Genomic DNA, 28000 nt, shown 5'->3' on the forward strand with positions numbered 1-28000 from the left:
ATAAGATGTACAAAAGTAGTCTAAGATACACCAAATATTTTTCAACTAATATCACTTTTCTTTTCTTTTATCATTATCATTTTTAATAAATATTCAATTATTAAATTACCAAAAGTGAGCATTATATCAAAGCACAAATAAATACTAATCAAGTTAGAAGAAAATGGCAATTCAGAATTTTCAACCTCGAGTATCTGTAATTTGCAAGTAGAAAAGTTCCAGACTTTTAATTCCATGTCGTACAATGAAAACTTTACAAATCTAAGAAGAGCAAGTTTTATTAGAAGACTCCTAAAATCTTGGGATTGGGGTGTTTAGCCACCAAATTTGAAGTTGGGAGGGTGAGCTACATGTTTGAAATTTCAAATATAAAAATAGTATTTAAAACTATTTATAACATTCAATTAAATACAGTAAATATTAATTCAAAACCCAATTTGCTATAATATTTACTATTTATCACTCATATTCTCTTCAATACACGGAATATTATAATTCATACTAAAATACTCTATTCCTAAACATAGATATAACCGAACTAAAATATTTTACACCATAAACACATATCATAACTCATATATTATAATAACCAACTCAGTCTTCAGATAGGCCTTAATAACTCATTTGTTTCTTTTTCCTTCTGTATCAAAATGGCTTCTTGATCGAATTCTTCTGATTTAATCAGTTTTACCAGAGAGATCCAGACCATAAAATTTTTGTCTCACTTTATCATTATTTACTGAAAGGCTAGAAATATATCTTCTTTCGACAGAAAGAGAATGAACGTTAATTTGATCTTGATCCTTGTAGAGTGAAAAAGGGACTACACTGCATCCGCACGAACCTCCTGATAATATCCATAAATGACTTGTTTTTGGTAAGAGATGGACATTACTATATGTAAATTCGGGTGCATGATACACGTCGGTACTCCAATGCATTTCTCCCTCTGATCTTAGAGTGTATAGGGTTGGGCCAGGAGGGTAATCAGGAATATCGGTAAAAAAAATTCTCTGCATTACTCTGAAGATTTCAAGACTATCAATCCAAGAAGCAAAATCAATACAGTTGGACGTGGAAAATTTCCTACTGTGGGAAGCACAAAGTTCTGGGTGCTAAAATTCATGCGGAGATGACTAATTCAGAAAATGGATATGTAGGAGTTCCAAACCCTACCGACAATGAAGTTTGTTGAATGATATAATATTAAATTTGTCTTCCTCCATCAACTTAAACATGTAGGTCAATCGATGATTTAAGATGGTATCAATAGTCGGGAAGAAGTGACTTAATAAGTCACGAAGATCATGTAATGCATATACTTTCAAAACTTGGGCTTGAATATGATTCAACAATTTTTGGTATTATCTGATAAAGAATAACCTCCTTCTCTTCAGAAAGTCTACTCCATGGTACTGATTAATTCAGATGGACTCTTCCTTTTGTGAACTATGCAGCTAGCTACATCAACTAAACAAAATTCTCAAACGCCTCAAATAATAATACTACTACTGAAAATCAGCAAGGTTATACACAGTAGGTAAAGTAAAAATTCGCACACAGATTCAGAAAAATACACATGAAGATTGAAGGAAGTTGACAAAGAAAGGAGAAGCAACCACCTCATTCATCCTTACATAACAGCAAAATATTGCATATTTTCCGATGCTTTCCAATGCCGTTTCCTCTGGTTTATGAACCAATTGTTTATTTGTTTCTGGTTTAGGCCTGTGGACTCGGCCAACTCAATTTTGTCTGTGTCCTGCAACCAAAGTATGGCAACAATATTTCGAGATTGAACACCTTTCTCAGATAAAGACAGATGTATCAGAAGAATGATCAGATCAGATTATTGCTACCCAATTAAAAGATGAGGTTATCATCCATAAAACAAAATTACGGAAAATGCAAACATTGGTAAATAATATTAATCTTTATGTTTTTTTTAGTAACAATTGATTATGTCTAGTCATATAAATGTAATTTTCGTATACTTAAAAGGATAGTTGCATAAATAGAATTCAAGCAAAAAATAATAGAATATGTAGTACAAGAATAAAATAATTGCATATATAGATCAAAAAATGGTAAAAGACTAAAAAACCCATGCCTAGTCACCATTTTGTTCGCTTCTTCCCGATTTTCTCAAATTAAAGGCTATCACTGATAGCAGCTATCAGTGATAACTACTGATACTGCTATCAGTGACAACCACTGTTAGTAGTTATCAGTGATAACACTGATAGTTGTTATCAGCTGCTATCGTTGATAGCTTTTATCAATTACTACCGATGATAGTTGCTATCAACGATAGCTTTCAATTTGAGAAAAATTAATACAATCTTGAAATATTAGTTTTTAATTTGCTATCAATTATTAGTAGCTATCATTGATTCACTTTCATCAATTGGAATCAACGTTGAAATATTACTACTTAAGGCTATCAGTAGCTATCAATGATAGATTTATAAATAGTGATCAACTTTGAAAGAAGACCAACAACTTTGATTACCATAGTAGTTATCACTAATAATCTTTTATCATGGCTATCACCGATAGCAGCTATCAGTCGTTATCACTGATAGACTTTCATCAATTAGAATTAACCTTGAAATATTAACACTTAAGACTATCAATGATAGACTTCTATAACTGGTTATCACCTTTGAAAGAAACTCGATATATAGATATCACCTAAGTTTTATCACCGATATTGCTAACATTACTCATATTGTGGTTATCAATGATAGCTTCTTTCACTGATAGCATCACTAATAAGATGCTATCAATGATCTCACTGATATCATGCTCTCCGTGATAGTTCTCTATCACCGATAACGTGCTATCAGTGGTAGCTTCTATCATCGATAACGTGCTATTGGATAGCTTTTATTATCAATAATATGCTATTAATATTAGCTTCTATCATTGGAAACATGCTATCAGTATTAGCTTCTATCAATCATAACCACCGAACACCTTTTTGCCCCTTTCTCATCCTCCCAAACATTTGTAAGTCCATTTTCTTTTCGATGATAGCTTCTATCATTAATAAACATGCTATTAGTGATAACTTTTAGGCATTCCACTTATATTTTAGTTCGAGATTCAACTTTCTATCAATGATAGAGTTCTATAAGTGGCTATTAACTATGAAAATATAATCAAAGATTAAGCTATCAATGATAGAAAATATTAGTGGCTATCACTGATAGACTTTCATTTGCTATTTATATTTATTGTTTGTTATAATAATCAAACTTGATGATTGGCTTGTTGGTGTTAAGTCACTTATGAATTGAGTACTTTCGAGTCATGCGTATGAAACTCGGCCTCATAATTCTTGTGAAAAAACAAAAGGAAGAAGAAAAAAATTCAAATAAAGGAAAGAAAAATTTTAAAAATAAGAGAAAGAGAGAAAGCAAAAATTGAAAAAAAAATTAAATTAAATTAAATAGAAAAAAAAAAAAAGCAAAAACCGGACAAATGAAAGAAAAACTAAAAATGAAAAACAAAGGGAAGAAGCAAAAAATCGGAGAAAGAAAAGAAAAGAAAATAATAAAAAAAGATGAAGAAGCAAAAATGGGAGAAAGGGAAGAAAATAAAAATAAAAAAGGAATAAGCAAGAACTGAAGAAAAAGAATAAAAATAAACAAAATAAACAAAAACCGAAGAAAAGAAAAGAAGAAAAGAAAAGAAAAGAAAAAAAGGAAAGAAAAGAAAAAATAAAGAAAAGAAAAAGAAAGGGAAAAAGAAGGAAATTGAAGAAAATAAAAAATAAAGGAAAGAAACAAAAATCGGATAAAGGAAAGAACAAAATAAAATAAAATAAAATAAAAAGAAGAAGAAGAAGAAGCAAAAATTGAAAAAGAAAATAAAATGAAAAAATGAAAAAAATGAGAAAAGAACAAAAATCGAAGAAAATAAAGAAAATAAAAAGACTTAAAAAAAAGTGTACAACAAGATAAGACGGGAGGGTGAAATTGAAAATTAAAAAAAAAAAAATTTAAAGATGGATTAGTTAACTCATCCATATTTACAAATATTTTAAAGATGTAATATATTTTTAGATTTTTTCTCTTATTCTACTATGTATTACAAATATTACCTAAAATGATTTTGAATTAGTATATTTAGTAATAAAAGTGATTTTAGAGTTATCAAATTACTTTAAAAAAAGTATTTTCTTATTTGATAAATCATTTAATTAAACTAATTATTAGAACTATTTATTTTATTAGGAACTTTTTACTAGCAGGATTGATATATTGAGTAATAGAAATGCATATAATAAATTTTAGAAGAAAATTCAATATATATACGTGTTTCAATGTAGTTATTTGTATCATTACACCTACTTAACACTAGAAATTATCGTGCATTTAATGACAGGAATTATTTCGTAAATAATATAAAATAATTTTTTTTTTAAAAAAAAAAAAAAACTGGACTAAAAAATGGTTAACCAACAATATTTTAATAAAACTGAATTAAGTACTCTTAAACTAGTTACAGTTAATCATTTCAACAACCTATCAATTAATTCTTCTAAAATAAATTTTAGTCCATGTCGAACATCTCTTTTTAAGTAGGAGTGATTTTAGTAAGAGAAAATTGATTTTGATTATCCAAAAAACACTCCCAAACATAACAAGTGTAACTTCTATCATGTTTAAAATTACTTCAAAACACACGTTTAATCACATAAAATCAATTTAATATTTGATTTTTTGCTGAGACATGTTTTCTATACTATTAAAATTTTTTCAATTGATTATAAACATTATATCAATGACTTGAAAATAACAAAAATGATTTTGACCATAAAAAAATCACTCCTAATATGGCCTAAAATTCCGTAATAGTTAAAAAAAAAAAAAAAAAAAAAAAAGCTCACAGTGGGATAAGGCCATTGGGAATGGATGTTCCACCACTGAAGCAGGATTTGTTTGGCTTCTCTCGGTAGATTTTCCTTCCTTTTAGTTCTTGAGAATTCCTGCTTTAAGCTACAAATATGACCACCATACTTGCGAGCAAGTCGTTTCTTCAGCTCGCGATCTTCACTTCCTGGAACCAGAAAATCAGAGTCTTGCACTTCTCCCACACTTGTATCCTCTTCCGAAGCAGCTTCATCTGATATGATAAAACGAGAAAAGAAAAAAAAAGAAAAAAGAAAAATCTATAACTCCCTCCTATAATGGAATAATAGAACTCCATAAAATATATTGTTAACGTTTAAAATAAAATTTTGGACAAAAAAATAAAAAAAATCCAATGCTAGACTTTCGAGATGTAATAATTTGTTGAAATATAAACTTGATTGTGGGTTAGAAGTAATTGGGTCTAACCCAAACAAAAACTCAAGTTCTAGAAATATCAAACATTAGAATATTCTAGAGATATTACTTGGAAGAGATGCTTAGAGTAGATTGAAGAATTATCTAGAAAATATAAGAAAAAAAAAAGTAATTATAGAGAATATTCTAGAGAGACATTTTGTAATTATTAGATCATGAATGTACTGGCAAAATCCTAACCATAGATTTAGGGGTGCCAACTAGTAAAAATAGGAGGTATGTCTAACCATTTGCATCAAGCCAAAAAATTAGAAGTGCTCAATAAGATTAGTAGCCTCTTTCTCAATTCTCTCTTCCAAATTTCCTCCAAATTCCAAAATTTCTTTCCAATAAAGTGGTAACAGAGCCTAAAGATCTTTTTCAAGAAGATGACAAGCAAGAGCATGGTTCCATTCCAAGTTCCTATACTCAACAAAAGTAACTATATGATAATTGGAGTATCAAGATGAAGGCTCTCCTTGGCTCACAAGATGTGTGGGTGATCGTAGAGAAAGGATACATCGAACTGGAGAATGATGGTGGTCTTTCTCAATCACAAAAGGATAACTTGAGAGACTCAAGAAAGAGAGACAAGAAGGCTCTCTATCTAATCTATCAAGGATTAGATGATGCTTTTGAGAAGATTTCAGTGTTAGGAATGTCCTAGAACTCGTAGTTTGTAAATTATATGTTAAAAATTTTATTTATCAATAAAATATTATTGAGTGTCTTAATCAATAAAGCTGTTGATTTTGCATTATATTATGAAAATCCAATAAACATATTCATGGCTATAGTATGAATACTTTAACTTTATGTGGTGATATAAACAGATCAAGTTAATAGTATATAGCCTAAATGGTCTATAAGTATATGGATGAAATTGGGTATCTAATCCTGGTAACACTATTGGATGAGACCCATTTTGTATAGGTAATACAGATGACGTGATCCATAGATCATTCATGTAGAGACATGTGAGTGGGGGCATCCTATGCAATGAGTTTGCATATAGACTGAACCACGAAATAGTCACTTTTCTTTATAACGACCGTTTACTGTTAAAACTGACTATTTCATACTTAAGTAATCTAGGATAACTCGGTCTTAATCCTGAGCTAGCTATGAACTCCTGTTTATTCGGGATTATCCTTTGATCTACATGAGTGAAAGTAGTCCAACAATCTGCATGAGTGAGAATAGTCTAACACACTGCTCAATAAGCCTTCCATTTTGGGGATAAGACCGGATGGATAGCTGGGGACATAGCTCTGCAAGATGGAATTCACTCTTACCCATTTTAGGGTTAGCAGATAGGTTGTTCTCTTAAGTGCTGATTCCAGGTCTTGAACAATCGGAGCCCCGCCTTCTCATGGTAGAGAAGAACATGATTCACTAGTATTATGAATCAAATTGTTCATTAGAGGGTCAGTGGGTACTTTACGAACAAGATGTATTTACAAGGGTAAAACGATAATTTTGACCTAGCTGTAATTATGAACAACTTGTGAAGGATCGACTTACTGATTATGATTTACATGGACAGAAATATATCTACAGCGAGGAGAATGCAACTATCGAGCTATAGTGGTGTGTCTTAAAAGTTAACGAATAATAATTATTCGATTAAAGAGTTTTAACGAATTAATTACAGATCGTTGGAGCTCATGATCTGTAGGTCCATTAGATCCCTTTACTAACTCATTAAATTGGAATAATAAATTGAATATTGATGTATGAAATAGGGTTATGAATTTGAAATGTTCAAAATCATTTTAAGGGTTTCTCGATTGATTGTATGTGATACAATTATAAACATTTAATTTAATTGAAATTAAACGAAATTAGAAAATCCTAATATTTAAAATATGATTTAAATATAAAATTTATTTATTGGTGATATTGATGTTTTATTAATTTAATATTTAGATATTAAATTAATATTATTTTAATTAAAAAGTTTAATTAAAATTCAATTAAAATCAGTTTTATTTAATTAATTATTTTTAATTAATTTTATAAAACTAAATTTAAAAAAATAATAAAAATGAAAATGATTTTTGAAATCATTTTAAGTTGGTGGATTTTCCAATTTTTGGGAAAAATCCACTAACTATATTTGATGGATTATCACCAAATTCTATTTCTTTGTGTAATGATCTTCAAGCTAGAGCTACCCTTCATGCAACTCTGTATAATTGCATGAATTCTACCTATATATAGTAGCTCCATGCATGAACATAAGTAAGCAATCTGGGTTATACTTACTGAAGTGATAACCTAAAAACCTTACATGCCCCTTACTGCTTCTTCATCAATTAAACTTGATTTAAGTGTTTCCACCACACGTTCCAGCTTGAGTATAGTAGAGAAGATCTCGATGGTAGTCCTCTTGAAGTTTCAAGATCTATCTTGGTGGATTTCAGCTGAATTCGTGGAGGAAATGTTCAAAGGTAATATGTGTTTCAAACCCTCTTATGAATATCATATGAACAACATGCTTAAAACTCAAATTAAATGTAGTTTAAGTGCTTATTGATTATGTAGTCTTCCGTTGCACGATATATCATTCCTACATTCAGAAGCAAAGACGACGAAAGAAGCATGAGTGAAGCTTCAAACATCATACAAGGGAACAGATCCAGTTGAAAAGATACGTCTTCCAACTCTAAGAGCTAAGTTTGAAACTTTGCATATGAAAGAAGGGGAAGCCATCTCAGACTAGTTTTCTAGAGTCTTAACTATCACTAATCAACTTAAAAGAAATTGTGAAAATATTGATGGTGTTAAAATCATGGAGAAAATACTAAAATCATTAGATCCAAAGTTTAAACATATTGTCGCCATAATTGAAGAAACAAAAGACTTGGAGTTCATGACCATTAAGCAACTCATGGGTTCACTACAAGCATATGAAGAAAAGAAAAAAAAAAGAAAAAAAGGAAGGAATCATCAATCAATTGCTCAAGTTGCAAGTTGATTCGACTAGTAGAGGAATTAGTCCTAATAATAGAAGCGAACAAAGACAAGAACAAGGTGGACATCGAGGACAAGGAAGAGATCATAGACAAGCACAAGGATGTGGTTGGAGGTCCAATGAAAACAAAAACAATAACTCCTAAAGAGGACCAGGAAACTCAACAAAAGGTCGTGGACAAGGCAACTCAAGATCAAGGTACGATAAATCAAACATGAAATGCTATAATTCTTAGAAGTTTGGTCATCATGCATCCGAGTATAGAGCTCCCAAAAATAGTAGAGTTGGGGAGAAGGTGAACTACATTGAAGAAAGAAGTCAAGAATATGGCACCTTATTGATGGCTTGCACGAATAATGAATGGAGCAAAAATAATGCATGGTACCTAGATATTGGGGCAAGCAACCATATATGTTGAGAAAGAAGCATGTTGATGGAGCTTGATGAATCAGTAAGTGGCAATGCAGTCTTTGGAGATGAATCTAAGGTAGAAGTAAAAGAAAGAGATAACATTCTCATCCGATTGAAGAATAGTGATCACCAATTTATTTCAAATGTTTATTACGTGCCAAATATGAAGAGTAATATCTTAAGCCCAAACCAACACTTAGAGAAAGGTTATGACATTCATTTAAAAGACAATAACCTTTCTATAAGAGATAATGCAAGTAGACCAAAAATAGAAGGTTTACACTCAACATTCAAAATGACTTCACAAAATGCCTCAAGATGTGGTACAAAGATACATCTTGGCTTTGGCATCTTCGATATGGGCATCTCAATTTCGAGAGATTAGAATCAATCTCCAAGAAGAGTATGGTGAGAGGGCTACCAACTACCCTGATCAAGTGTGTGAAGGATGTCTACTTGGTAAGCAGTTCAAGAAAAGCTTCCCAAAGGATTCAAACTCAAGAGCTCAAAAGCCTTCGGAACTGATACATATAGATGTGTGCTGATCGATCAAGCCAAGTTCACTTGGTAATAGTAACTATTTCCTTCTCTTCACTGATGATTTTTCAAGAAAAACATGAGTATATTTCTTCAAGAATAAATCAAGGTGTTCGAGAACTTCAAGAAGTTTTAATCCCTTGTTGAGAAAGAAAATGTATATTGATCAAGGCCACGAGATCTAACCATGGAGGAGAATTCATATGATTCCAAAAATATTGTGAAGATCATAGAATTTGTCGACCCTTGACCGTGTCAAGATTCCCTCAACAAAATAGAGTGCCAGAAAGAAAGAATAGAACAATTTTGAATATGGCAAGAAGTATGTTTAAAAGCAAGAAACTGCCAAAGGAGTTTTGGACAGAAGCAGTAGCATGTGCAGTCTACCTATCCAACTAATCTCCAACAAGAAGTGTATCTGGGAAAATGCCACAAGAAGCATGGAGTGGAAGGTAACCTGGGATTTTCCATTTAAGAGTTTTTGGAAGCATTACTCATGTTCATATCTAGATGAAAAGTAAGAAATACATCTTCATCGGTTATGACTCAAATACTAAAGGTTACAAGCTCTACAATCCAGATAAAGGAAAGACAACCCTGAGTTGAGATGTAGTATTCGATGAAGAAGGAAAATAGAATTGTAGAAGACATGATGAAGACTACAACTTCTTGCCCTACTTTGAAGAAAATGACATGGAGCAGATAAGTACAGTGCAAATAAGAGAGGAGCTTTCTACGCCACCAGCTTTGCCAACTTCAAGTTCTCAAGAGAACATAAGCTCAAGCTCAAGTGTTCTGCACTTCAGAAGCTTACAAGAAATTTATGGGGCAACTAAAAATCAAGAGGATCCTTCTATGCCATCAGCTTCGCCAACTTCAAGTTCTCAAGAGGACATAAGCTCAAGCTCAAGTGTTTCGCACTTCAAAAGCTTACAAGAAATTTATGAAGAAACTAAAAATCAAGATAATCTTTCTTTGTTTTGTCTTTTTGCCGATTGTGAACCCATGATCATTCAAGGAGCTATGGAGAATCCATATTGGAAAAACACTATGGAAGAAGTGATTAATACAATCAAGAAGAACGATACATTGGTGCTAGTCTTACATCCAAAAGGTCACAAGGCAATTGGTGTGAAATGGGTTTACAAAGCTAAGAAGAATGCAAGAGGAGAAGTTGAAAGATACAAGGCAAGACTAGTGGCAAAAAGTTATAGTCAAAGAGCCGGCATTGACTATGATGAGGTATTTGCTCTTGTTGCTCGACTCGAAATTGTTAGATTAATAATTTCATTAGCAGGTCAGAACAATTAGAGAATCCATCAAATGGATGTGAAATATGCCTTCCTCAATGGAGTAAGCTGAAAAAGGCACTTTATGGACTAAAGCAAGCTCCAAGATCCTAGAATGCTCGAATAGACAAGTATCTACACCAAAGAAATTTCATCAAGTGTCCATATGAGCACACACTTTACATCAAAGTCCAAAATAATGATATATTGATTATGTGCTTGTATGTATATGACTTGATCTTTATAGGTAGCACTCCAAGCATCTTCAATGAGTTTAAAGAATAGATGATGAACGAGTTTGAGATGACTGACATCAGACTCATGTCTTACTACCTTGGAATTGAAGTAAAGCAAGAAGATAAAGGTATCTTTATCACACAGGAAGACTATACTAAGGAAGTGATCAAGAAGTTCAAGATGGATGATTCTAATCCAGTCAATACACCCATGGAATGTGGAATCCAACTGTCAAATTGTGAGGAAGAAGAAAGAGTTGATTTAACACTCTTTAAAAGCTTGGCTGGAAGTTTACGATATTTAACATGCAGAAGGCCTAACATTCTCTATGCAATTGGAGTTATCAGTCACTTCATGGAGAAACCAACAATAATAAATTTGAAGGCAACAAAGAGATTTCTTCGATATATCAAAGGTACGATAAATTGTGGCTTGTACTATTTTGTGTCTGATAATTATAAGCTCTTGAGATACAATGATAACAATTCGAGTGGAGATGTGGATGACCATAAGAATACAACTGGTTTTGTGTTCTACATGGGTGATACTGCCTTAACATGGACATTAAAGAAGCAATCGATTGTTACTCTTTCAATATGTGAAGCAGAATATGTGGCTGCTACCTCATGCGTTTGTCATGCAATTTAGCTGAGAAATCTATTACAGGAGTTGGGACTGCCATAAAAGGAGCCAACCAAATTTTTTGTAGACAATAAGTCATCGATTGCTTTGGCCAAGAACCCAGTCTTCCACAACCGGAGCAAGCAAATCGATACACGATACCATTATATTAGAGAGTGCATCGAAAGAAAGGATGTGCAACTAGAGTATGTGAAGACTCAGAATCAGGTAGTCCACATTTTCACTAAGCCTCTTAATAAAGAAGACTTCACATTGAGAGATTTGCTCGAGGAAACAAAATCAAATTTAAGAGGGAGTATTGAAATATAAACTTGATTTTGGGTTAGAAGTAATTGGGCCTAGCCCAAACAAAAACCCAAATTCTAAAAATATCAAACATTAGAATATTCTAGAGATATTACTTGTAGGATATGCTTAGAGTAGATTGAAATTATCTAGAGAATATAAGAAAAACGTAATTGTAGAGAATATTCTAGAGAGACATTTGTAACCATTAGATCGTGTTGGCAAAATCCTAACCATAGTTTTAGGGGTACCACCTAGTATAAATGGGAGGTATCTCTTACCATTTGTATCAAGCCAAAAAAATTAGAAGTGCTCACCAATACCAGTAGTCTCTTTCTCAATTCTCTCTTCCAAATTTTCTCCAACTTCCAAAATTTCTTTCCAACATAATTAAAACAAACATAGCTCAATTGGTATGTTTGTAATATCAACTTTGAAGTCAGGAGTTCGTTTCCTTCATCCCATATATTATTTAAAAAAAAAATTAAAACTTCAAATTGTATAAATTCAATATCTATGTCTCTATAGTTGAATCAATATATACCTATGATTTATAGTTAGTTTTCCTTGATTAAAAATTGCTTGAACAAAATTATTCTTCTAACAAGATGCTACAAACAGAAAACTATCTAGAGAGAAATAGAGAAAGATGATATATATCTGTATAAGTGTGAGAATCGACAATATCAATGTCGATAGTATATGCAAGTTGAATTATACTAATTTTGGAGGAAAAATATCTAAATATGTCATTTAGGTTGTGTCAATTAAAACTTTAAATTGTACCAATTTAATCTCTAAACCTTATAATTGAATTAGAATATACCTACATTAATGAGATTCATTCCAACAAAATTATTTTTCTAACAAAATTCTATGAAATGAAAGTTATATCGAGAAATTAGAGAAAGATAGAGAATAAAATCACTGAGCAGTGTGAATATACTAATATTAATGTATTTCTCCCTGATATTGTATTAATACTTTAACATGCTAATACTTTATGCATCTCTAAAATTTAGAGTTATTTTCAAATATAGAAAAATGAGTCAATTTATCTAATAATTTTAGTAATAGATATTGATAACTGCTATCAGTTATTAGTATCTATCACTGATAGATAGTGACACTTATGCTGTATTTGAAAATATTATAAGTATTTTGCCATTTAAAACAATTACCCTAAAAATGATGAATTAATGGTTTTAAAACAAAATCTCAACAAAAGATCTATATTATATTAGAGTTTTAAATAATTTAACCGTGAAATTTTAGGTGTTTAAATTGATTTTCTCTTTGAATCCTTACATCCATTACGTGTGTACACCAGTTGAGTTGGGTTGAGGGTTTTTTTAGACCAATCTGAAAATTTGGGTTGGTTAGATTAACAATCCAAAAAACTCTAATAAAGTCTCCAATCGAACCCTTAAATTCGAGTTGGGTTGTTGGGTTATCACTAATTTTTTCTTATTAATTTAAAATATGTAAATTTAGCTGACCCGAGATCTAATCTAATCCAACAAAAATAAAAAAAAGTTCAATCCAATCCAACCCTTAGTTTAAATTGGATAGTCCGAATTGTTTAGATTATCGAATTTTTTTAACATCCCTAATTTTATTCTCTTTAATCAATTTTTGTCACTCTACTTTTTATTTTATTTTATTTTATTCTGATCACTCCACATTTTAATCCATTCCTCTAAAGGTTTTTAATCAAATATTAGCTTTCATGCTTTCAATAGTCCCAGTATTAATCTTTTTGTTAACTTTTTTATTATTTATTTATTAGCATTTCTCTGCAAATTTGAAAACTCTGTATTACTCAGAATCACTTCTATAGTAGATTCTATAAATTATTTATGTACAAATTCTGATTTAAAATTTTAAAATGTTATTTAATAGTCTAAAGAAAAAAATTCTAATCCAAATACATGGTATAAGTTATATTATAACATATACGAATGTTTTCTAAAACTAAAATATAATAAGCAAAACATAGCAAATTCATAGAATACATTATTTAGGATATAATTATAAGCTTCTCAAATTTCAAAGGTATTCAAAACCAATATAAACTATAAATAAGATCTAATTTTGAAACAAAATAATATTATAAAAATAAAGCTAATTTTGTAAGTGGCGAATATTATTTTAGAATAATACTTAAGTATCTCAACAATATGCGCATTTATCTTAGATATGAACCAAAATATTTAAAAAGAGATGTAAAAGAAATAAAAATTATGATAAGAAAATTTAATAAATGCACAGATGTTTGTGAGTTGAGTTGAAACACTTTTTAGATTTAACTTAATCATTGTAAAATTCTTCAAACACAAATACACCTTATTAAATAATGAATCCAACTCAACCATAAAATGTTTGGGTTGGGTCGGTTCAGGTTAAATAGGTCATTATTTAAATTTTTGTTTTAAAAAGAAGTAACATGTTAATAGATAAAAGAATTTGATTAGTTATTTTCACATATTGAAATAAGATTAGCAAGTCAATTTTCATTATATTATGAAAAATTTATTTCCAAAGTGTTAAAATATTATTTTAAATAATTTGTAGATAATAAATAATCTATAAGATATTAAGAAATTAAGCAAAATTAAAACGAATAAATGTATATATAATTTTTAATATTTATAATACATTCTAGTGACTCAAATTATTTTTGAAGATCCTCCTATTAAATTTTAATTTATTTGAATCCAACTTAATCTAAATATATTAATAACCCAATTTGAGTTGAGTTGGTCGGATTTGTTAAGTCAACCAATTTTTATGAACTCCTAATAAGAGACCTAGATATTTTTGGTCCCACAGTAAACGTGGGGTGTATGAAAAGGAAGTCTTGGTTAAGAAAAAGCTGGCGCGGGACCGAAGAAGAAGAGGGCTGGTGGGAAGACCAAAGCATTAGTGGGTCCACTAATGACCGCGCACCAGTTCAAATCAAATATGACTTTTGAAATGGATGCAATGCATCGACCGAAAGAAAAGCCGATACCGCAGAACGTCGCGGACACTGACGCGACGTACAACTGATGCGAGAGGGATTTTGAGGTTCGTTGTGTCGAATCTAGTCAGTGAATTGGCTTCCTTGGAAGCATTCATTGTTACAAACCAAGACAGCAAAAGTCTGGAAAAGGAAATTGTTTACCCCGCAAGTCTCGCACCCACCCATGTTCAACCTAACTCACAGGGAGCTGAAAATGCTTGATTTTCAACTGACCAGTTTAAAACAGCACTACTTGAGTGGTATATACTGTAAAAAAAAACTACTTTTATAAGACAGAAAGGACTTACTTTTATAAGTTAGATATTAAATAATTCAACTTCAATGATTTTTACTATTGAAGTTTGCACATATATTGAGAATTCCATATTAGAAAAAAATCAAAGAATCTCATACTACTATAAAATCCTATATTATCAAACATGATATCAGAGCTCATAAAGTCTAAACAAGTATTCAGTCCAATAAAAAGAAAATATGATTTGATCAAGAATGGTAAATAAAAAACATGCACCATCTTGAAGGGACATGTGCAAGAGATCTCACACTTCTTATAAGAAAGATGTGTTACTTCTTCTATTATCCATTGATTTTGAGATGGACTCCCATGTTATCAATTACATATTTATGGAGAAATTTCATTTTATAACTCTACATCTCAAAAACAGACTTCCTAATGCCAAACACTCTTAACATTGCTTAAAACAATATTTGCTTTTATATCACTTAAGTTAACTTCATGATTATACTATAAAGCCTAACCTGGTATAAAACAGTAAAAGTCAAGATTTTTTAGTTAGAGTGACATACCTTATATCCATGATAATGATCTTCTATAATTTATGGGATTGTGTTTTTCTCTCTTGACTTTTCTTTAGAATTGAATTTTTTTGACGTAAAGAAAAGAACTAGAGGGAAGATCAATATCTATTTGTTTTATTTTTTTATGTAGACACATCTTATCATTGTCTTTAATTAAGTAAATATTACACAAAAAAATAGAATTAAAATATTTAAAGAAAGATGTAGGAAAAACTTGAGTCACTATGATGAGACAATTTGGACGAATATACAAAAATATGTATAGCCTGGAATGCACTGTTCCAGCGGGCAATGTTCTAAAAACTAACCTTTGCCCAATGCCTTCCGAGTTCTTCAAAAGCGGCTAAACAGGCTATCCATTTACTTACTCATACTAATTAAAAATTCAAAGGATAATTTGAAAAAACAGCGAAATGAACATCGATTATATATATATTACACGCACACACGCCAAAAAAGAAAACATAGTTAGAAGAGCAGAAACAATTTCAACTTATCTGCAGTTTCAGATCTGCTGCAAATTAGGAACGTCCAAATTTCAGTTCTCTCAAATTTCTGCTCCAATAACCCTAACATGAAGAAAGGTAACCCATCCAACATTCCAATATAAAACCAAACCCTATTTTCAGCTTCAACCCGTCCCAACTCCAAATATTAACAGAGCTATATATGGACAAAATTGAAAGCTGCTCTTATAAAATATTTAAATTTAACTGGCTATGTTTCTTTATGGCACTGCGGATGCTTATACAATCTCGGACCAAGATAGCCCTAAAGCTATCCATTAAAATTAAAATATACATACACAGATCGCCACTAGAATCTATAACCAGAAAAAAATCAAACAAGGAACTTGATTTCATTTCTACGAACATTACCGTGCAAATCCTGGATTTACCAGCCGTAATGTGAACAATGAAAAAGTAAATCTTCTGCATTTCCTCTCCATCACTCACATAAATAAAAAAAAAAAAAAAAAAAAAAAAAAAAAAATTCAAAACATAAATAGGAAGAATATGTCAGATGACAGATTGGAGCATTAAGTGGAATGCATAAATATCTAAGTATTTCTCCATAGAAAATAGGAAGAGATCAACGTAGTGACAAAGCAACCCAAAGTTCCCAATTCTAAACGTGACTAGTCCTAGGGGCACCAAGAACAAGAATAGCTAGAGCCTAGAAACTGTATACATGTCCAATCTTTGTGGTAGTGCTTTTATAGCAGATAAATGAGTGCAGGAGAAGATAATGTCTTATGGACTAGGTCACGAGAGTTGCCGTGTTACAATGGGAACTCAACTGCTAATAGTTTAGGAGATTTTGGGTGGGGCATCCATCTATGAATAATGATTATAAATGCAGCGTTATTTTCTTCATAAAAGTAATACCAAATATGGGTTGATCAGTTAGAAAATATAAAGAGATAGAAAACGGAATCGTTTACCTTTTCGTTGTGTACGATCGAGTCATGCGATTAAACGATGCGAGACAACCTTGTCGTTTATCTTATCGTACTAAGCGATGGAACCTTGGAAACTAAGCGATGGTATCGCTTACCTTATCGTGTACCTTATCGTACTGAGCGATGGAGCCTTGGAAACTAAGTGATAGTGATATCGCTTACCTTATCGTCTACCTTGTCTTGCTAAGCGATGGAGCCTTGAATACTGAGCGATAGTGATATCGCTTACCTTATCGTCTACCTTGTCTTACTAAGCGATGGAATTGCAGAGACTAGGCGATAGTAGTATCGTTTACCTTATCATTTACCTTTGCCGTACTAAACGATAGAACGTTGGCGCTACACAATGGAGGCTGTCGTCTACCCTTTCATTGTACACGATGGACACTAGGCGCTAAACGATGAATGATGTATTCAATCGTTTAGCTGATCGTTGTACATGATGAAGTCAAATTTACTAAGTGATAAACAGAGTGATATTGGCTTTGCCTCTTTGTATTCTGTATTTTATTGAAAGGGGGTAGCATGCCCGATTTATACACTATTCCCTATTTTAGGGATTAAAAGAATTAAAAAATTATATACTAAACAACTAATAAAATGAGGACACGATCTAATACATGAAGAAGAAATATTTATTTGTTATCACCAATTCTAATAGAAATTTTGAAGCACTAAATGAAATAATTCTTCATGACTCTCCACAGTGACATGGCAACCTTTAGCTGATGTGTCTTCTTGACTCCTTCTTGGTTTCTGATGTGGCATTTTCTCTAACACCCCCGGTCAAACTTGTGGGGAGTTCAACTATCCCAAGTTTGGACCTTAAGTTGAAGAATTGAGAGTGTGTCAATGGTTTTGTGAGGCAGTCAGCTAGCTAATCCGATGAAGGAACATACCGGATTTCAAGTTTCCCTTTGAGGACTAGATCTCTGACAAAGTGAACATCGATTTCAATGTGTTTGGTCCGAGCATGGAAGACTGGTTGTTGGCTAAGGCCCCTACACTCACATTGTCACACCAGATTAATGGTTTGGCTGAATGGGACTGCTGGATTTCACTTAGTAGTTGTTGAAGCCAAACAATTTCTCAAGTCGTGTGGGCAAGGGCTCGATACTCTGACTCAGTACTTGATCGAGCTACTGCTGTTTGCTTCTTTGAGGACTAGGAGACAAGATTTCCACCAACAAATACACAGTATGCAGCTACTGACTTCCTATCATCAATGTTTGCTGCCCAGTCTGCATCTGAATAAGCTGATACTGCAAGTGAATGACTAGGTTGAAACAGTAGGCCATAGTTCTTGGTACCACTAATGTATCGAAGAACTCTTTTTGTTGCTTGCCAGTGAGCATCTGTATGAGCTTTGAGGAATTGATCGAGGTGATTCACCATGTAAGTAATATCCAGACGAGTGCTGGTTAGGTACTAGAGTGCTCCGATTGTGCTTCTATACAGAAATGGATTAGTGAGAGGAACTCCATCATTGATAGATAGATGTTTGCCTAGGTTGCTCGGTGAGGCTACAGGTTTCAGATCTGAAAGGCCAATCCTTTGTAACAAATCATCAACATATTTCAGTTGATTCAATATAAACCCATGCTCCAGATATTGAACTTGGATACCTAAGAAGTAATTCAGCTTTCCTAGGTCTTTGAGAGCAAACATGTTATTCAAAGTAACCACTAATCGAGAGATCAAGTGGTTGTTGTTTCCTGTATTTATGACATCATCCACATAGACAAAGAGCAATATAGTTGAACCTTTCGAGTTGGTGAATCCCCAACTAATTAAAGTAATGGTGAGTAGATCATTCCAAGCCCAAGGGGCTTGTTTCAGTCCATATATAGCCTTGTTCAATTTGCATACATGATTAAGGAACTTAGAGTTGACATACCCGGGTGGCTGATGCATGTAGACATCTTCTGTTAGTTTACCATTTAGAAAAGGATTGTTGAAGTCAAGTTGACGAAGGACCCCTCCTTTGGAGACAACAATGCTTAAGACAACTCTAATTGTTGTTGCTTTGACTACTAGGCTAAACGTTTCAAAGAAATCAATTCCAGGATGTTGATGAAACCCTTTGACTACTAGACGTGCTTTGTATCCATGTATTGACCCATCCAAATTTTTCTTTAGTCTAAAAAACCATTTGTTGCCCAACACATTGAAGGATGGAAATAGAGGAACTCACTGCCAAGTCTGGTTGTTGATGAGTGCTTGAAATTCAGTGTCCATAGCTTGCTTCCATTGAGGTGTAGCAAGTGCATCAGACACCCTCATTGGTTTAGTCAAGGACCAGTCACGTTGAGTAGTGCTTGGCCAAGCTTTTGGTTTGAAAATGCCAGTTTTGCTTCTCGTAATCATTAGATGAGTAGGCTGCAAAGGATGAGAGGTTAGGAACAAGGGTTATATGTGAGGTATGCGGAAGGGTGCTGCTAGGTGACTGATTGGAAAGGCTAGCCATGGGAGTTTGGGTATGTTCTGGACAGTTGCTTGGCAAGGCATTTGAAGTTTGAGGAAAGGAGATTGGTTCAGTAGGTATAGGGGAAGAGGGAGAAGTTGGATTGACATCTGGTATGGAGGTGTTTGATGGTGAGAGATTGTTATAAGAGTTTGAGACAGATTGTGATGAGTGAAATGAGGCACTTTGCAATAGTGGAGTGTTAGGAGAGAGGACTTAAGGGCCACTATTCACTGTATTTTTGTCAGCTGAAGGACCAAGTATCTGAAAACCATAGGAGAAAGGAAAATCAAATTCATTAAAGATAACATTCCTGGAGATGAATACTTTACCATCTCTGTTGAGACATCGATGTCCTTTATGAACCATGCTTTGACCCTAGTAAACACATTTATCAGAGTGAAACTGAAACTTGTTCGGCTGGTATGCTAGTAGACATGGGAAACAGGCGCAACCAAACACTCTTAGTTTTGTGACCTCGTGACCTCAAGTAGTTTACCATACATCAGGTTTATAGGTGACTGGTTATTTAGCACCAATGTAGGAAGACCATTTATCAGATGACAGACATTGAGAAATGCATCCCACCAAAACTGAAGAGGCATTGATGCTTGTGCTAGTAAAGTCAACCCCATATCTACTAGATGTCTATGTTTTCTTTCAGCTCTTCCATTTTGTGGAGATGTATAGGGATAAGAGAACCGAGAGGTAATTTCTTGTGAGCTACATAACTGATGCAATTTGACATTCACCACCATTATCTGACTGTAGTGCTTTTATGTTTGTTTTAAATTGTGTTTGAACAACTTGGAGGAAATGTTTAAGGGTTTGATAGTGTATCAGACTTTTGTTTATGTGGATATACCTAGAGATATCTACTGTAACCATCAATAAACGATATGTAATATCTATATCCTTCAGTGGAGTTTGTAGAGGCTGGACCCCATACATCTGAGTGTATTAAATCAAATTTATGTTGTGCACAAGTCAAAGAATTAGGGAAGGGTAGGGAATGGGCTTTACCAAGACAGCAAGGTTCACAAAACTTAATCTCTTCATTCAGCTTAGTAGGAAGATTACAAGTTTTCAATATATTTTCCAAAATTCGAAGAAAAGGATGACCTAGTTTTCTATGCCACAATCCTTTATATTCTACTAAGTTTGCTCCACTTTTGGACAAAACAAAGGTTGTAGAATTGTTACTTTTGTTCATTGGTTTGAGAAAACAGCTTGCCTCTTTGATATTTACATCAACTGGAATCACGTCTGCTTCATTTAGCTGATATAGTTCGTATTTAAGAGTTCCTTTCACCAGTACTTGTCCCGAACATTTGTCCTTAACAACACAACAATCATTATAGAACTCAACAGAAACATCATTATCTTGAACCAGTTTTGATATGCTAACTAGATTCTTCGCAATATTTGGTACACATAGTATGTTTTTCATATTCAGATTGCAACTAGAGGAACTTTAACATGCATTTCCTATTGAAGATATATCTAACTGTTGTCCATTCCCTACTATAATTTGTTTGTTACCTGTGTACTCAGAGGGGTTTGCTATATTTTTGGGATTTGCTGTCACATGATTGGTTGCTCCACTATTTGCATACCAATTAAAGTCCCCTGCTTATTCAGTTTGAAGAAACGGATTGAGGTTTTGTGAGGTGAAAAATGCTGAGGGATTTACTCCATGGTTTCTTTGATTTAGAGTCTGAGTATTTTCTTTACCACTGCTTTGATTTGGGACAAACTCTCAGTTGTACCTCTGGTAGCACACATCTGCAGCATGTCCATAATTGGAGCAAACCTGACATGTAGGTTTATTTCCTCTACCTCGATCTCTTCCTCTATTTCCTCCACTGTTGTTGTAACCTTTGGATCCATTAAATTATTTTTTGTTACCTCCTTGTGTGTTGCTTTTTCCAGAGGCCTTCTATGAAGAGTTGTTCCGATTATAAGCAACATGCAGAGGCATTGTGAGCAAACGTTGTGGTGGCTTTTGAAGTGTTCTCATGTTCCAACCTTTTCTCGAACAACAGTAGTTCAGATTGCATATCCAACTATGATATCTCTGGCTTGCTTTGAATAACGACAACCACTGGATTGTACTCCTCATCCAGTCCAAGTAGTACCTGAGACACTACGTTTAGATATTGGGCTCCCAGCCTGAGCCAGATTATTAGAGTGAAGCTTCATAAGTTTCAAATATTCAAACATCGACTTATTATCTTTGCGTGTTTGTTGGAAAACTTGGCGAAGATAGTCTTCTTCTGCCCTCGACTGAACTCCAAACAACGAGTGTATGGCATCCCATAGACTATTTGCGCTCTCGTACCCCTTCAGCTGAATGGCAGCTTCAGGATTCATTAAGTTGTATAACCACACTAATAGGAGTTGATCTGTTGTAACCCAAGCTTCATACTGTGGGTTCAAGGACTTCACGCAGGTGGAGCTCGAAGCTCCTTCTGAGGCTTGAGAGTCTGCTTCTCCAGGTTTAGCTACTGATGAAGTAGACGCAATGAACATAGGAGGACATACCTTTGTTCCTGACAGATGACCTTTAAGTCTGTATCCTTTCAGGATGGGAAGAGCTAACATCTTCCACAGTATAAAATTACCTCTCTCCAACTTGGTGTTGGTTATCTGATTCAGCAGTTGATTAAGAGGAGGTGTGCTGAACTTCGACGATTCAGTGGTCGCGTTGAGTCTTGTGATAGTGGCGTCTGCCATGGTAACTCTGATATCAAGTTAGAAAATATAAAAAGATGGAAACGGAATCGTTTACCTCTTCATTGTGTACAATCGAGTCACGCGGTTAAATGATGTGAGACAACCTTGTTGTTTACCTTATCGTACTAAGCGACGGAGCCTTGAAACTAAACGATAGTGGTATCGCTTATCTTATCGTGTACCTTCTCGTACTAAGCGATGGAGCCTCGAAAACTAAGCGATAGTGATATCGCTTACCTTATCGTCTACCTTGTCTTGCTAAGCGATGGAGCCTCGGATACTGAGCGATAGTGATATCGATTACCTTATTGTCTACCTTGTCTTACTAAGCGATAGAGCCACGGAGACTAAGCGATAGTAGTATCGTTTACCTTTTTCGTACTAAACGATAGAACACTGGCACTAGACGATGGAGGCTGTCGTCTACCCTTTTGTTGTACACGATGGACACTAGGCCCTAAACGATGAATGATGTATTCAATCGTTTAGCTGATCATTGTACATGATGAAGTCAAATTTACTAAGTGATAGACAGAGTGATATTGGCTTTGCCTCTTCGTATTCTGTATTTTATTGAAAGGGGGCAGCATGCCCGATTTATACATTGTTCCCTATTTTAGGGATTCAAAGAATTAAAAAATTATATACTGAACAACTAATAAAATGAGGAAACATGGTCCAATACATGAAGAAGGAATATTTGTTTGTTATCACCAATCCTAGCAGAAATTTTGGAGCACTAAATGGAATAATTCTTCATGACTCCACAGTGACATGACTGTTATCACCAATCCTAGCAGAAATTTTGGAGCACTAAATGGAATAATTCTTCATGACTCCACAGTGACATGACAATCTTCAGCTGATGTGTCTTCTTGACTCCTCCTTAGTTGTTGATGTGACATTTTCTCTAACATGATCTAATATTTTAATGAGTGGTGGCCTACTGCTCCAAAGGTAATAGATTGTTGTTAAAAAAAAAAAAAGGAGTCTGTCTGTAAGGTTAAGGGTTTAACCTTTGTTGAGGATGAACAGATTAAATAAATTTTTTAAGAAAAACTTTCAATTAAATAGTTAGATTTCAAATGTTTATTTAAAGGGTCAACCCTCTCTTAAATGGATAATACTCATGAAAAAAAAAGAGTTAAACCTCCGAAATTAAATTGAATTAAATAATATTTCACATTAATTTATTTAATTATTAATACATAAAGGGTAGGGATAATTGCAAGCAAATAAGCAATCATACTCAAAATATTAGTAAAATATTAACATATATGACACAATACAAAACAACTGCAAATATAAAAAAATTTAAATTAATCTCTCGTAGACTGATAGATTTTGCTATATTTACAATTCTTTAAAAATGTTGCATATTATTAGTTCTAAAGGTGATCCAATTGCAATTATACTAAAATTTAAAATTAAAAGAGCAATAATTAGGTGAATCTTAGAATGCACTCATCATCATATACACATAAAAAAAAAACGTAAAATATATTTTTTAAAATATAAATAAAGTGAACAAAAATATATGTTGTCCGAGATATACCTAAATATTTTTTAAAATTAAAAGGTTCACCTTATATACTTATATCCTATGAAGTACATATACTTCTTGTGAGGCAAAGAATCCGTTTGATACCGATACTTCCAGATACTTTGATGTATCCATTTTTATGCTTATTTTTTTAAAAGAAAAAATAACTAGGCCACCTATTTTTTTAAGCACCAGAAAATGTATCTTCAAGGTATTAATATTCTCATTTTTTAAAAATATATATTAAAATAATATTTAAAAAATAATGTATCATTCAACGTATTCATATCATGTAGTCGTATTCGTGCATGTGTTCATAACTTTACGCCACAGCACCACATGGACGGACACAAACCACATAAGCAAATCAGTGAAATAGGAGAAACTAAATCCCACAAAAGCACAAAAACCAACAAACTCAATAAAATAAGCAATCAATCGTAAGAAACCAGATTGGCGTATGATAGAGAGAGAATTACGAACCGGAAACGTAGCCTGTGGGAATACCGTTACAAAGCACGTTTAACTTCATTTCCATGTTGGTGAGGAAGGAAGATGCTTCCACTAAGGGCTGGGAGAGATCCAACACGCATTTTGCCAGTATACCGCAGTATGTTCCCTATTCCAAATTGTAATTGTGAATTAAACTAATCAAAATATAAACCACACAAAAACTGAGCTAATTTTTCTTCTCTATAAAATACGCTACATTTTCTTTTTGTCCCTCTCATAAATTTTCCTAACTTTTTTTGTTTAAATATTTAATTATTGTTTTTATACGTGTGATGAGAGTGAAGTGCAATTTTATTCTGGCAAAATTTCCTAACATTTTTATTTAAATAATTAATTATTATGTATGTAGGATAAAAACGAGATACATCAAAATAGAGACATCTTAGAAGATCCAAATATTAATCAACTTTTTAAGATAATTATTAGGTTCATGTAAAATAAAAATAGTGAAACTTTTAAAAGGATATAGACTTTTATTGGTATGCTATGGTCCACCCAATTTTTTTTATATAAATAATAATTGGGTTTATGCATCCCCTCTCATTACTCACCTAAAAAAACTAATTTATATATTTTAAATAAGAAATAGTGCTGTCTTTAAATAAAGAAAAATGTTGAAAGATATTTTAGGAAAAATATCAATTTATATCTTGAACTTTAGATGATGTATCAATTTAACCTCTAAATTAATAATTGTATCAATTTAAACCCTAACTTTGGGGATTGTATCAAATTAAACTCCAAACTAATAATTGATCAATTTAAACCCTGAACTGTCATAATTGTATCAACTTGAACTCTCCATTATATTTTATTTAGATACACGTTTGAAAGTTTAGTATATAAATTAATATATTTATGAAAGCCTAGGGTTTAAAATTGATACATTTATGAAAATAGAATTTATACACTTATAAAAGTTCATTGTTTAAATTATACAATTACTAGTTTGAGTTTAAATTGATATAAATCCAAAAATTTATCGTTTAAATTAATATAATTCTCATAGTTTAGGTTTTGTATTGATACAATCCCTAAAGTTTAAGAATATAAATTGATATTCCAAGAGAATTGTATTAATCAATCTCCAAATTTATCGTTTAAATTAATACAATTCTCTTAGTTTAAGGTTTGCATTGATACAATCCCTAAAGTTTAAGAATATAAATAGATATTTATTCAATATTTTAAAATATAGACAGGTTGGATATTTATGAGGATATGATTGTCATTCATAGGTCTATTAGCGTCTACATTTTGCTGTAGCTATTTTTCTTTTTTTGTCTCTCTCTTATCTGTTGTTGAATCAACACGGAAAACGAAGCAAATACCATGAACTCGTCGAGTTCGGGATCGGAACCCAAGCCAGTTGAAACGCCGGAAGTTTCTTGGCCAATAATGTCGCTTCCACGGTTGTTTTGGTCTATAATATTAGTGAACTCCGGCGGTGAACCGACCTGAAAAAACCCACAAAGGATGGAATCAGAATAATGCATCAATTGAAATTAGCCCTAGCTAAAGGCTGAAACAAACTGTAGCTCGCAAAATATAGATTCGAAACTGTTCTTCCGATTAGCATCATCGGTTTTCGTTTCGTTTTTTTTCCCCAACTCAAATACGATTTACTAGAATTTCAATTTCAAGAAATGAAGATGCACTCTAGAGCCAGAACGCCAGAATATAAGAGGTTCAGATTTCTAAAACTTCACCATTCAACATGAAAACAAATGTAAAACTATAGTTTGGCATAATCAACAAAAATCGGTTCATTCAAACGAATTTTTAGAAATTTTTCTTCATTCCTCAACGTTCAAACGTGAGCATTTTGTATGTCCTTAAAGCTCAGAATAGAAAACCACCTTTTGGCAGTTCACAAACGCATCGACAAGCTTAGGGTAAAGAGGATGAGAAGCAATTTTCGCTTTAATTTCACCGGCGGACTCCTCGGAATTAGCACGCGGTGTTTCAATCTCAGCCGCCACCTCAGCGGTGTCGTACGCCGCAGATGAAACCGGCCGCAAAAGTTCCGATTCAAAAGCCGGAAGTAGATGAGAATAATCGTCAGAAGCCATCGGATAATTAGCAGGAAGGGCAAGGCTATCCAACGTCGTCGCTGAAGATGACTGGTAAGAGCTATCGGCGAGGGGATGGAGTCCGTAAAGATCCGCCATGGTCGACGGCGGAGAGAGAAAAATGGAAGAATTATTTAGGGGCGTAGAGAGAGAGATAGGTAGGGTGTAGGCCATAGTACTGTGACTATGAGCCATCTGGAGAGTAACGGCGAGCGGTAGTCGTACAGTTAGTGGCCTTTGGAAAGCGCAAAGTTAAGCTTAAGCGTGCGCATCTGACATTCATCAATTGATCCCTTCAACGGGCGAAGAACAAAAATAGTTTAACTCTTATCCTAAATATATTTTTAAAAAATAATTATCTGAACCCATTTACGAATGTACATTCCACAAAATTATCTATTTATAATTAGTTATGTGGCAATTTTTTTTTAAAATATGGATATATCTTGGTATACACACAAGTATTATCCTACCAAAAACGCTTTCAATTAGATTTTAGAGTTTAATTTTGAAGAGAAAAATAATAATATTTTCCTAAATTTAATGCATGTTTTGTAAGTGATTATGAAATTGTTAGAATCACTTTTCTAATGTTTAAAATCACTCCGAAATATACTATTAATTGTACTATGTGATTAGTGTTTATTTTTATACTTTTAAATGTAATCTCTATTTTGTCAAAAATGATTTGAATGACTAAAAACTTGTCTATTTTGAAAAAGACAAAAGCGATTGTAATAATTTTAGAATCATTCCCAAAAATATGTTTATTGTAGTTAGCAAAATGACTTTTTAGAAAGGACAATTGCAAATATAGACATTGAACCAAAAGTATTAGTAGATATAACATAATGTAAAAAAAATTGCAAATATGACCAAATTTAAATAGTCTATCAGTGATAGACCATATCATTGGTAAGAGTCTATCAACGATAGAAGTCTATCACTGTTAGACAATTTTTTTAAATGATGCTATACACTTGATTATTATTCCAAAAAATGGTACCAATTACAATTACCCTTTTTAGAAAATGAATATGAGTAGTATATCATTTGAGTCAATATGAATAGTATATCATTTGAGTAAAACACTTAAATTAAAAATTTCAAAGTATTATTTTGTATTTTATTTGATTGGAAACACGTTTCAAATTTTCATGATATGAATAATCAAAATCTCTTTGTTATTCACTTTCCTACAACATCACCACCAACTACTCGTGTGATAAGGACAATGTAATCTTTATCTATCTCTACAGTAATATGACATTGTACATTTTTGGAGGTCTCATATCTACAACTAATTTCTTTCTAACTAATATGTGACTTTGTTTACACAATGACCATCAATGTCAACCATCCCATTCATAATGTTTTTTGTAATTATAACCATTTTAAATACAAATTTGAAGTTATAAATTATTGATTGTGTTCTATAGTCTTCCTTTTAATAGTAATTTGCCATTTGTATAAATGTGTAAGGCAAACTAAACAAACTTGTGCAGTAGTGTTTAATTTATTTTAAATCAGTTAATATACATTAAGGGCAAAGACTAGAAGTGGGCATTATATGTTAGGGACATAAATATCTACTTCTAGCCTTTGGCCTCGATGTTTATTATATATTGGGCATATATTTATCTTTTTGTTTA

General features: G+C 32.7%; 1 protein-coding gene across 1 annotated transcript; it reads right to left on the minus strand.

Annotated features, from left to right (window-relative positions):
- Positions 1-1480: 1480 nt before the first annotated feature.
- On the minus strand, positions 1481-26721 carry LOC120070843 (homeobox protein knotted-1-like 6). Its single transcript, XM_039022729.2, has 5 exons — positions 26136-26721; positions 25608-25733; positions 24247-24382; positions 4898-5133; positions 1481-1762 (listed from the first exon to the last, which is right to left on the minus strand). Exons 1-5 carry the CDS (start codon positions 26541-26543, stop codon positions 1634-1636), a joined length of 1035 nt encoding a protein of 344 aa, XP_038878657.1. The 5' UTR covers positions 26544-26721; the 3' UTR covers positions 1481-1633.
- Positions 26722-28000: the final 1279 nt, after the last annotated feature.

The sequence above is a fragment of the Benincasa hispida genome, chromosome 2 (assembly GCF_027475165.1).
Source record: "Benincasa hispida cultivar pf3 chromosome 2, pf3_genome.v1.1, whole genome shotgun sequence".
NCBI lineage: Eukaryota > Viridiplantae > Streptophyta > Magnoliopsida > Cucurbitales > Cucurbitaceae > Benincasa > Benincasa hispida.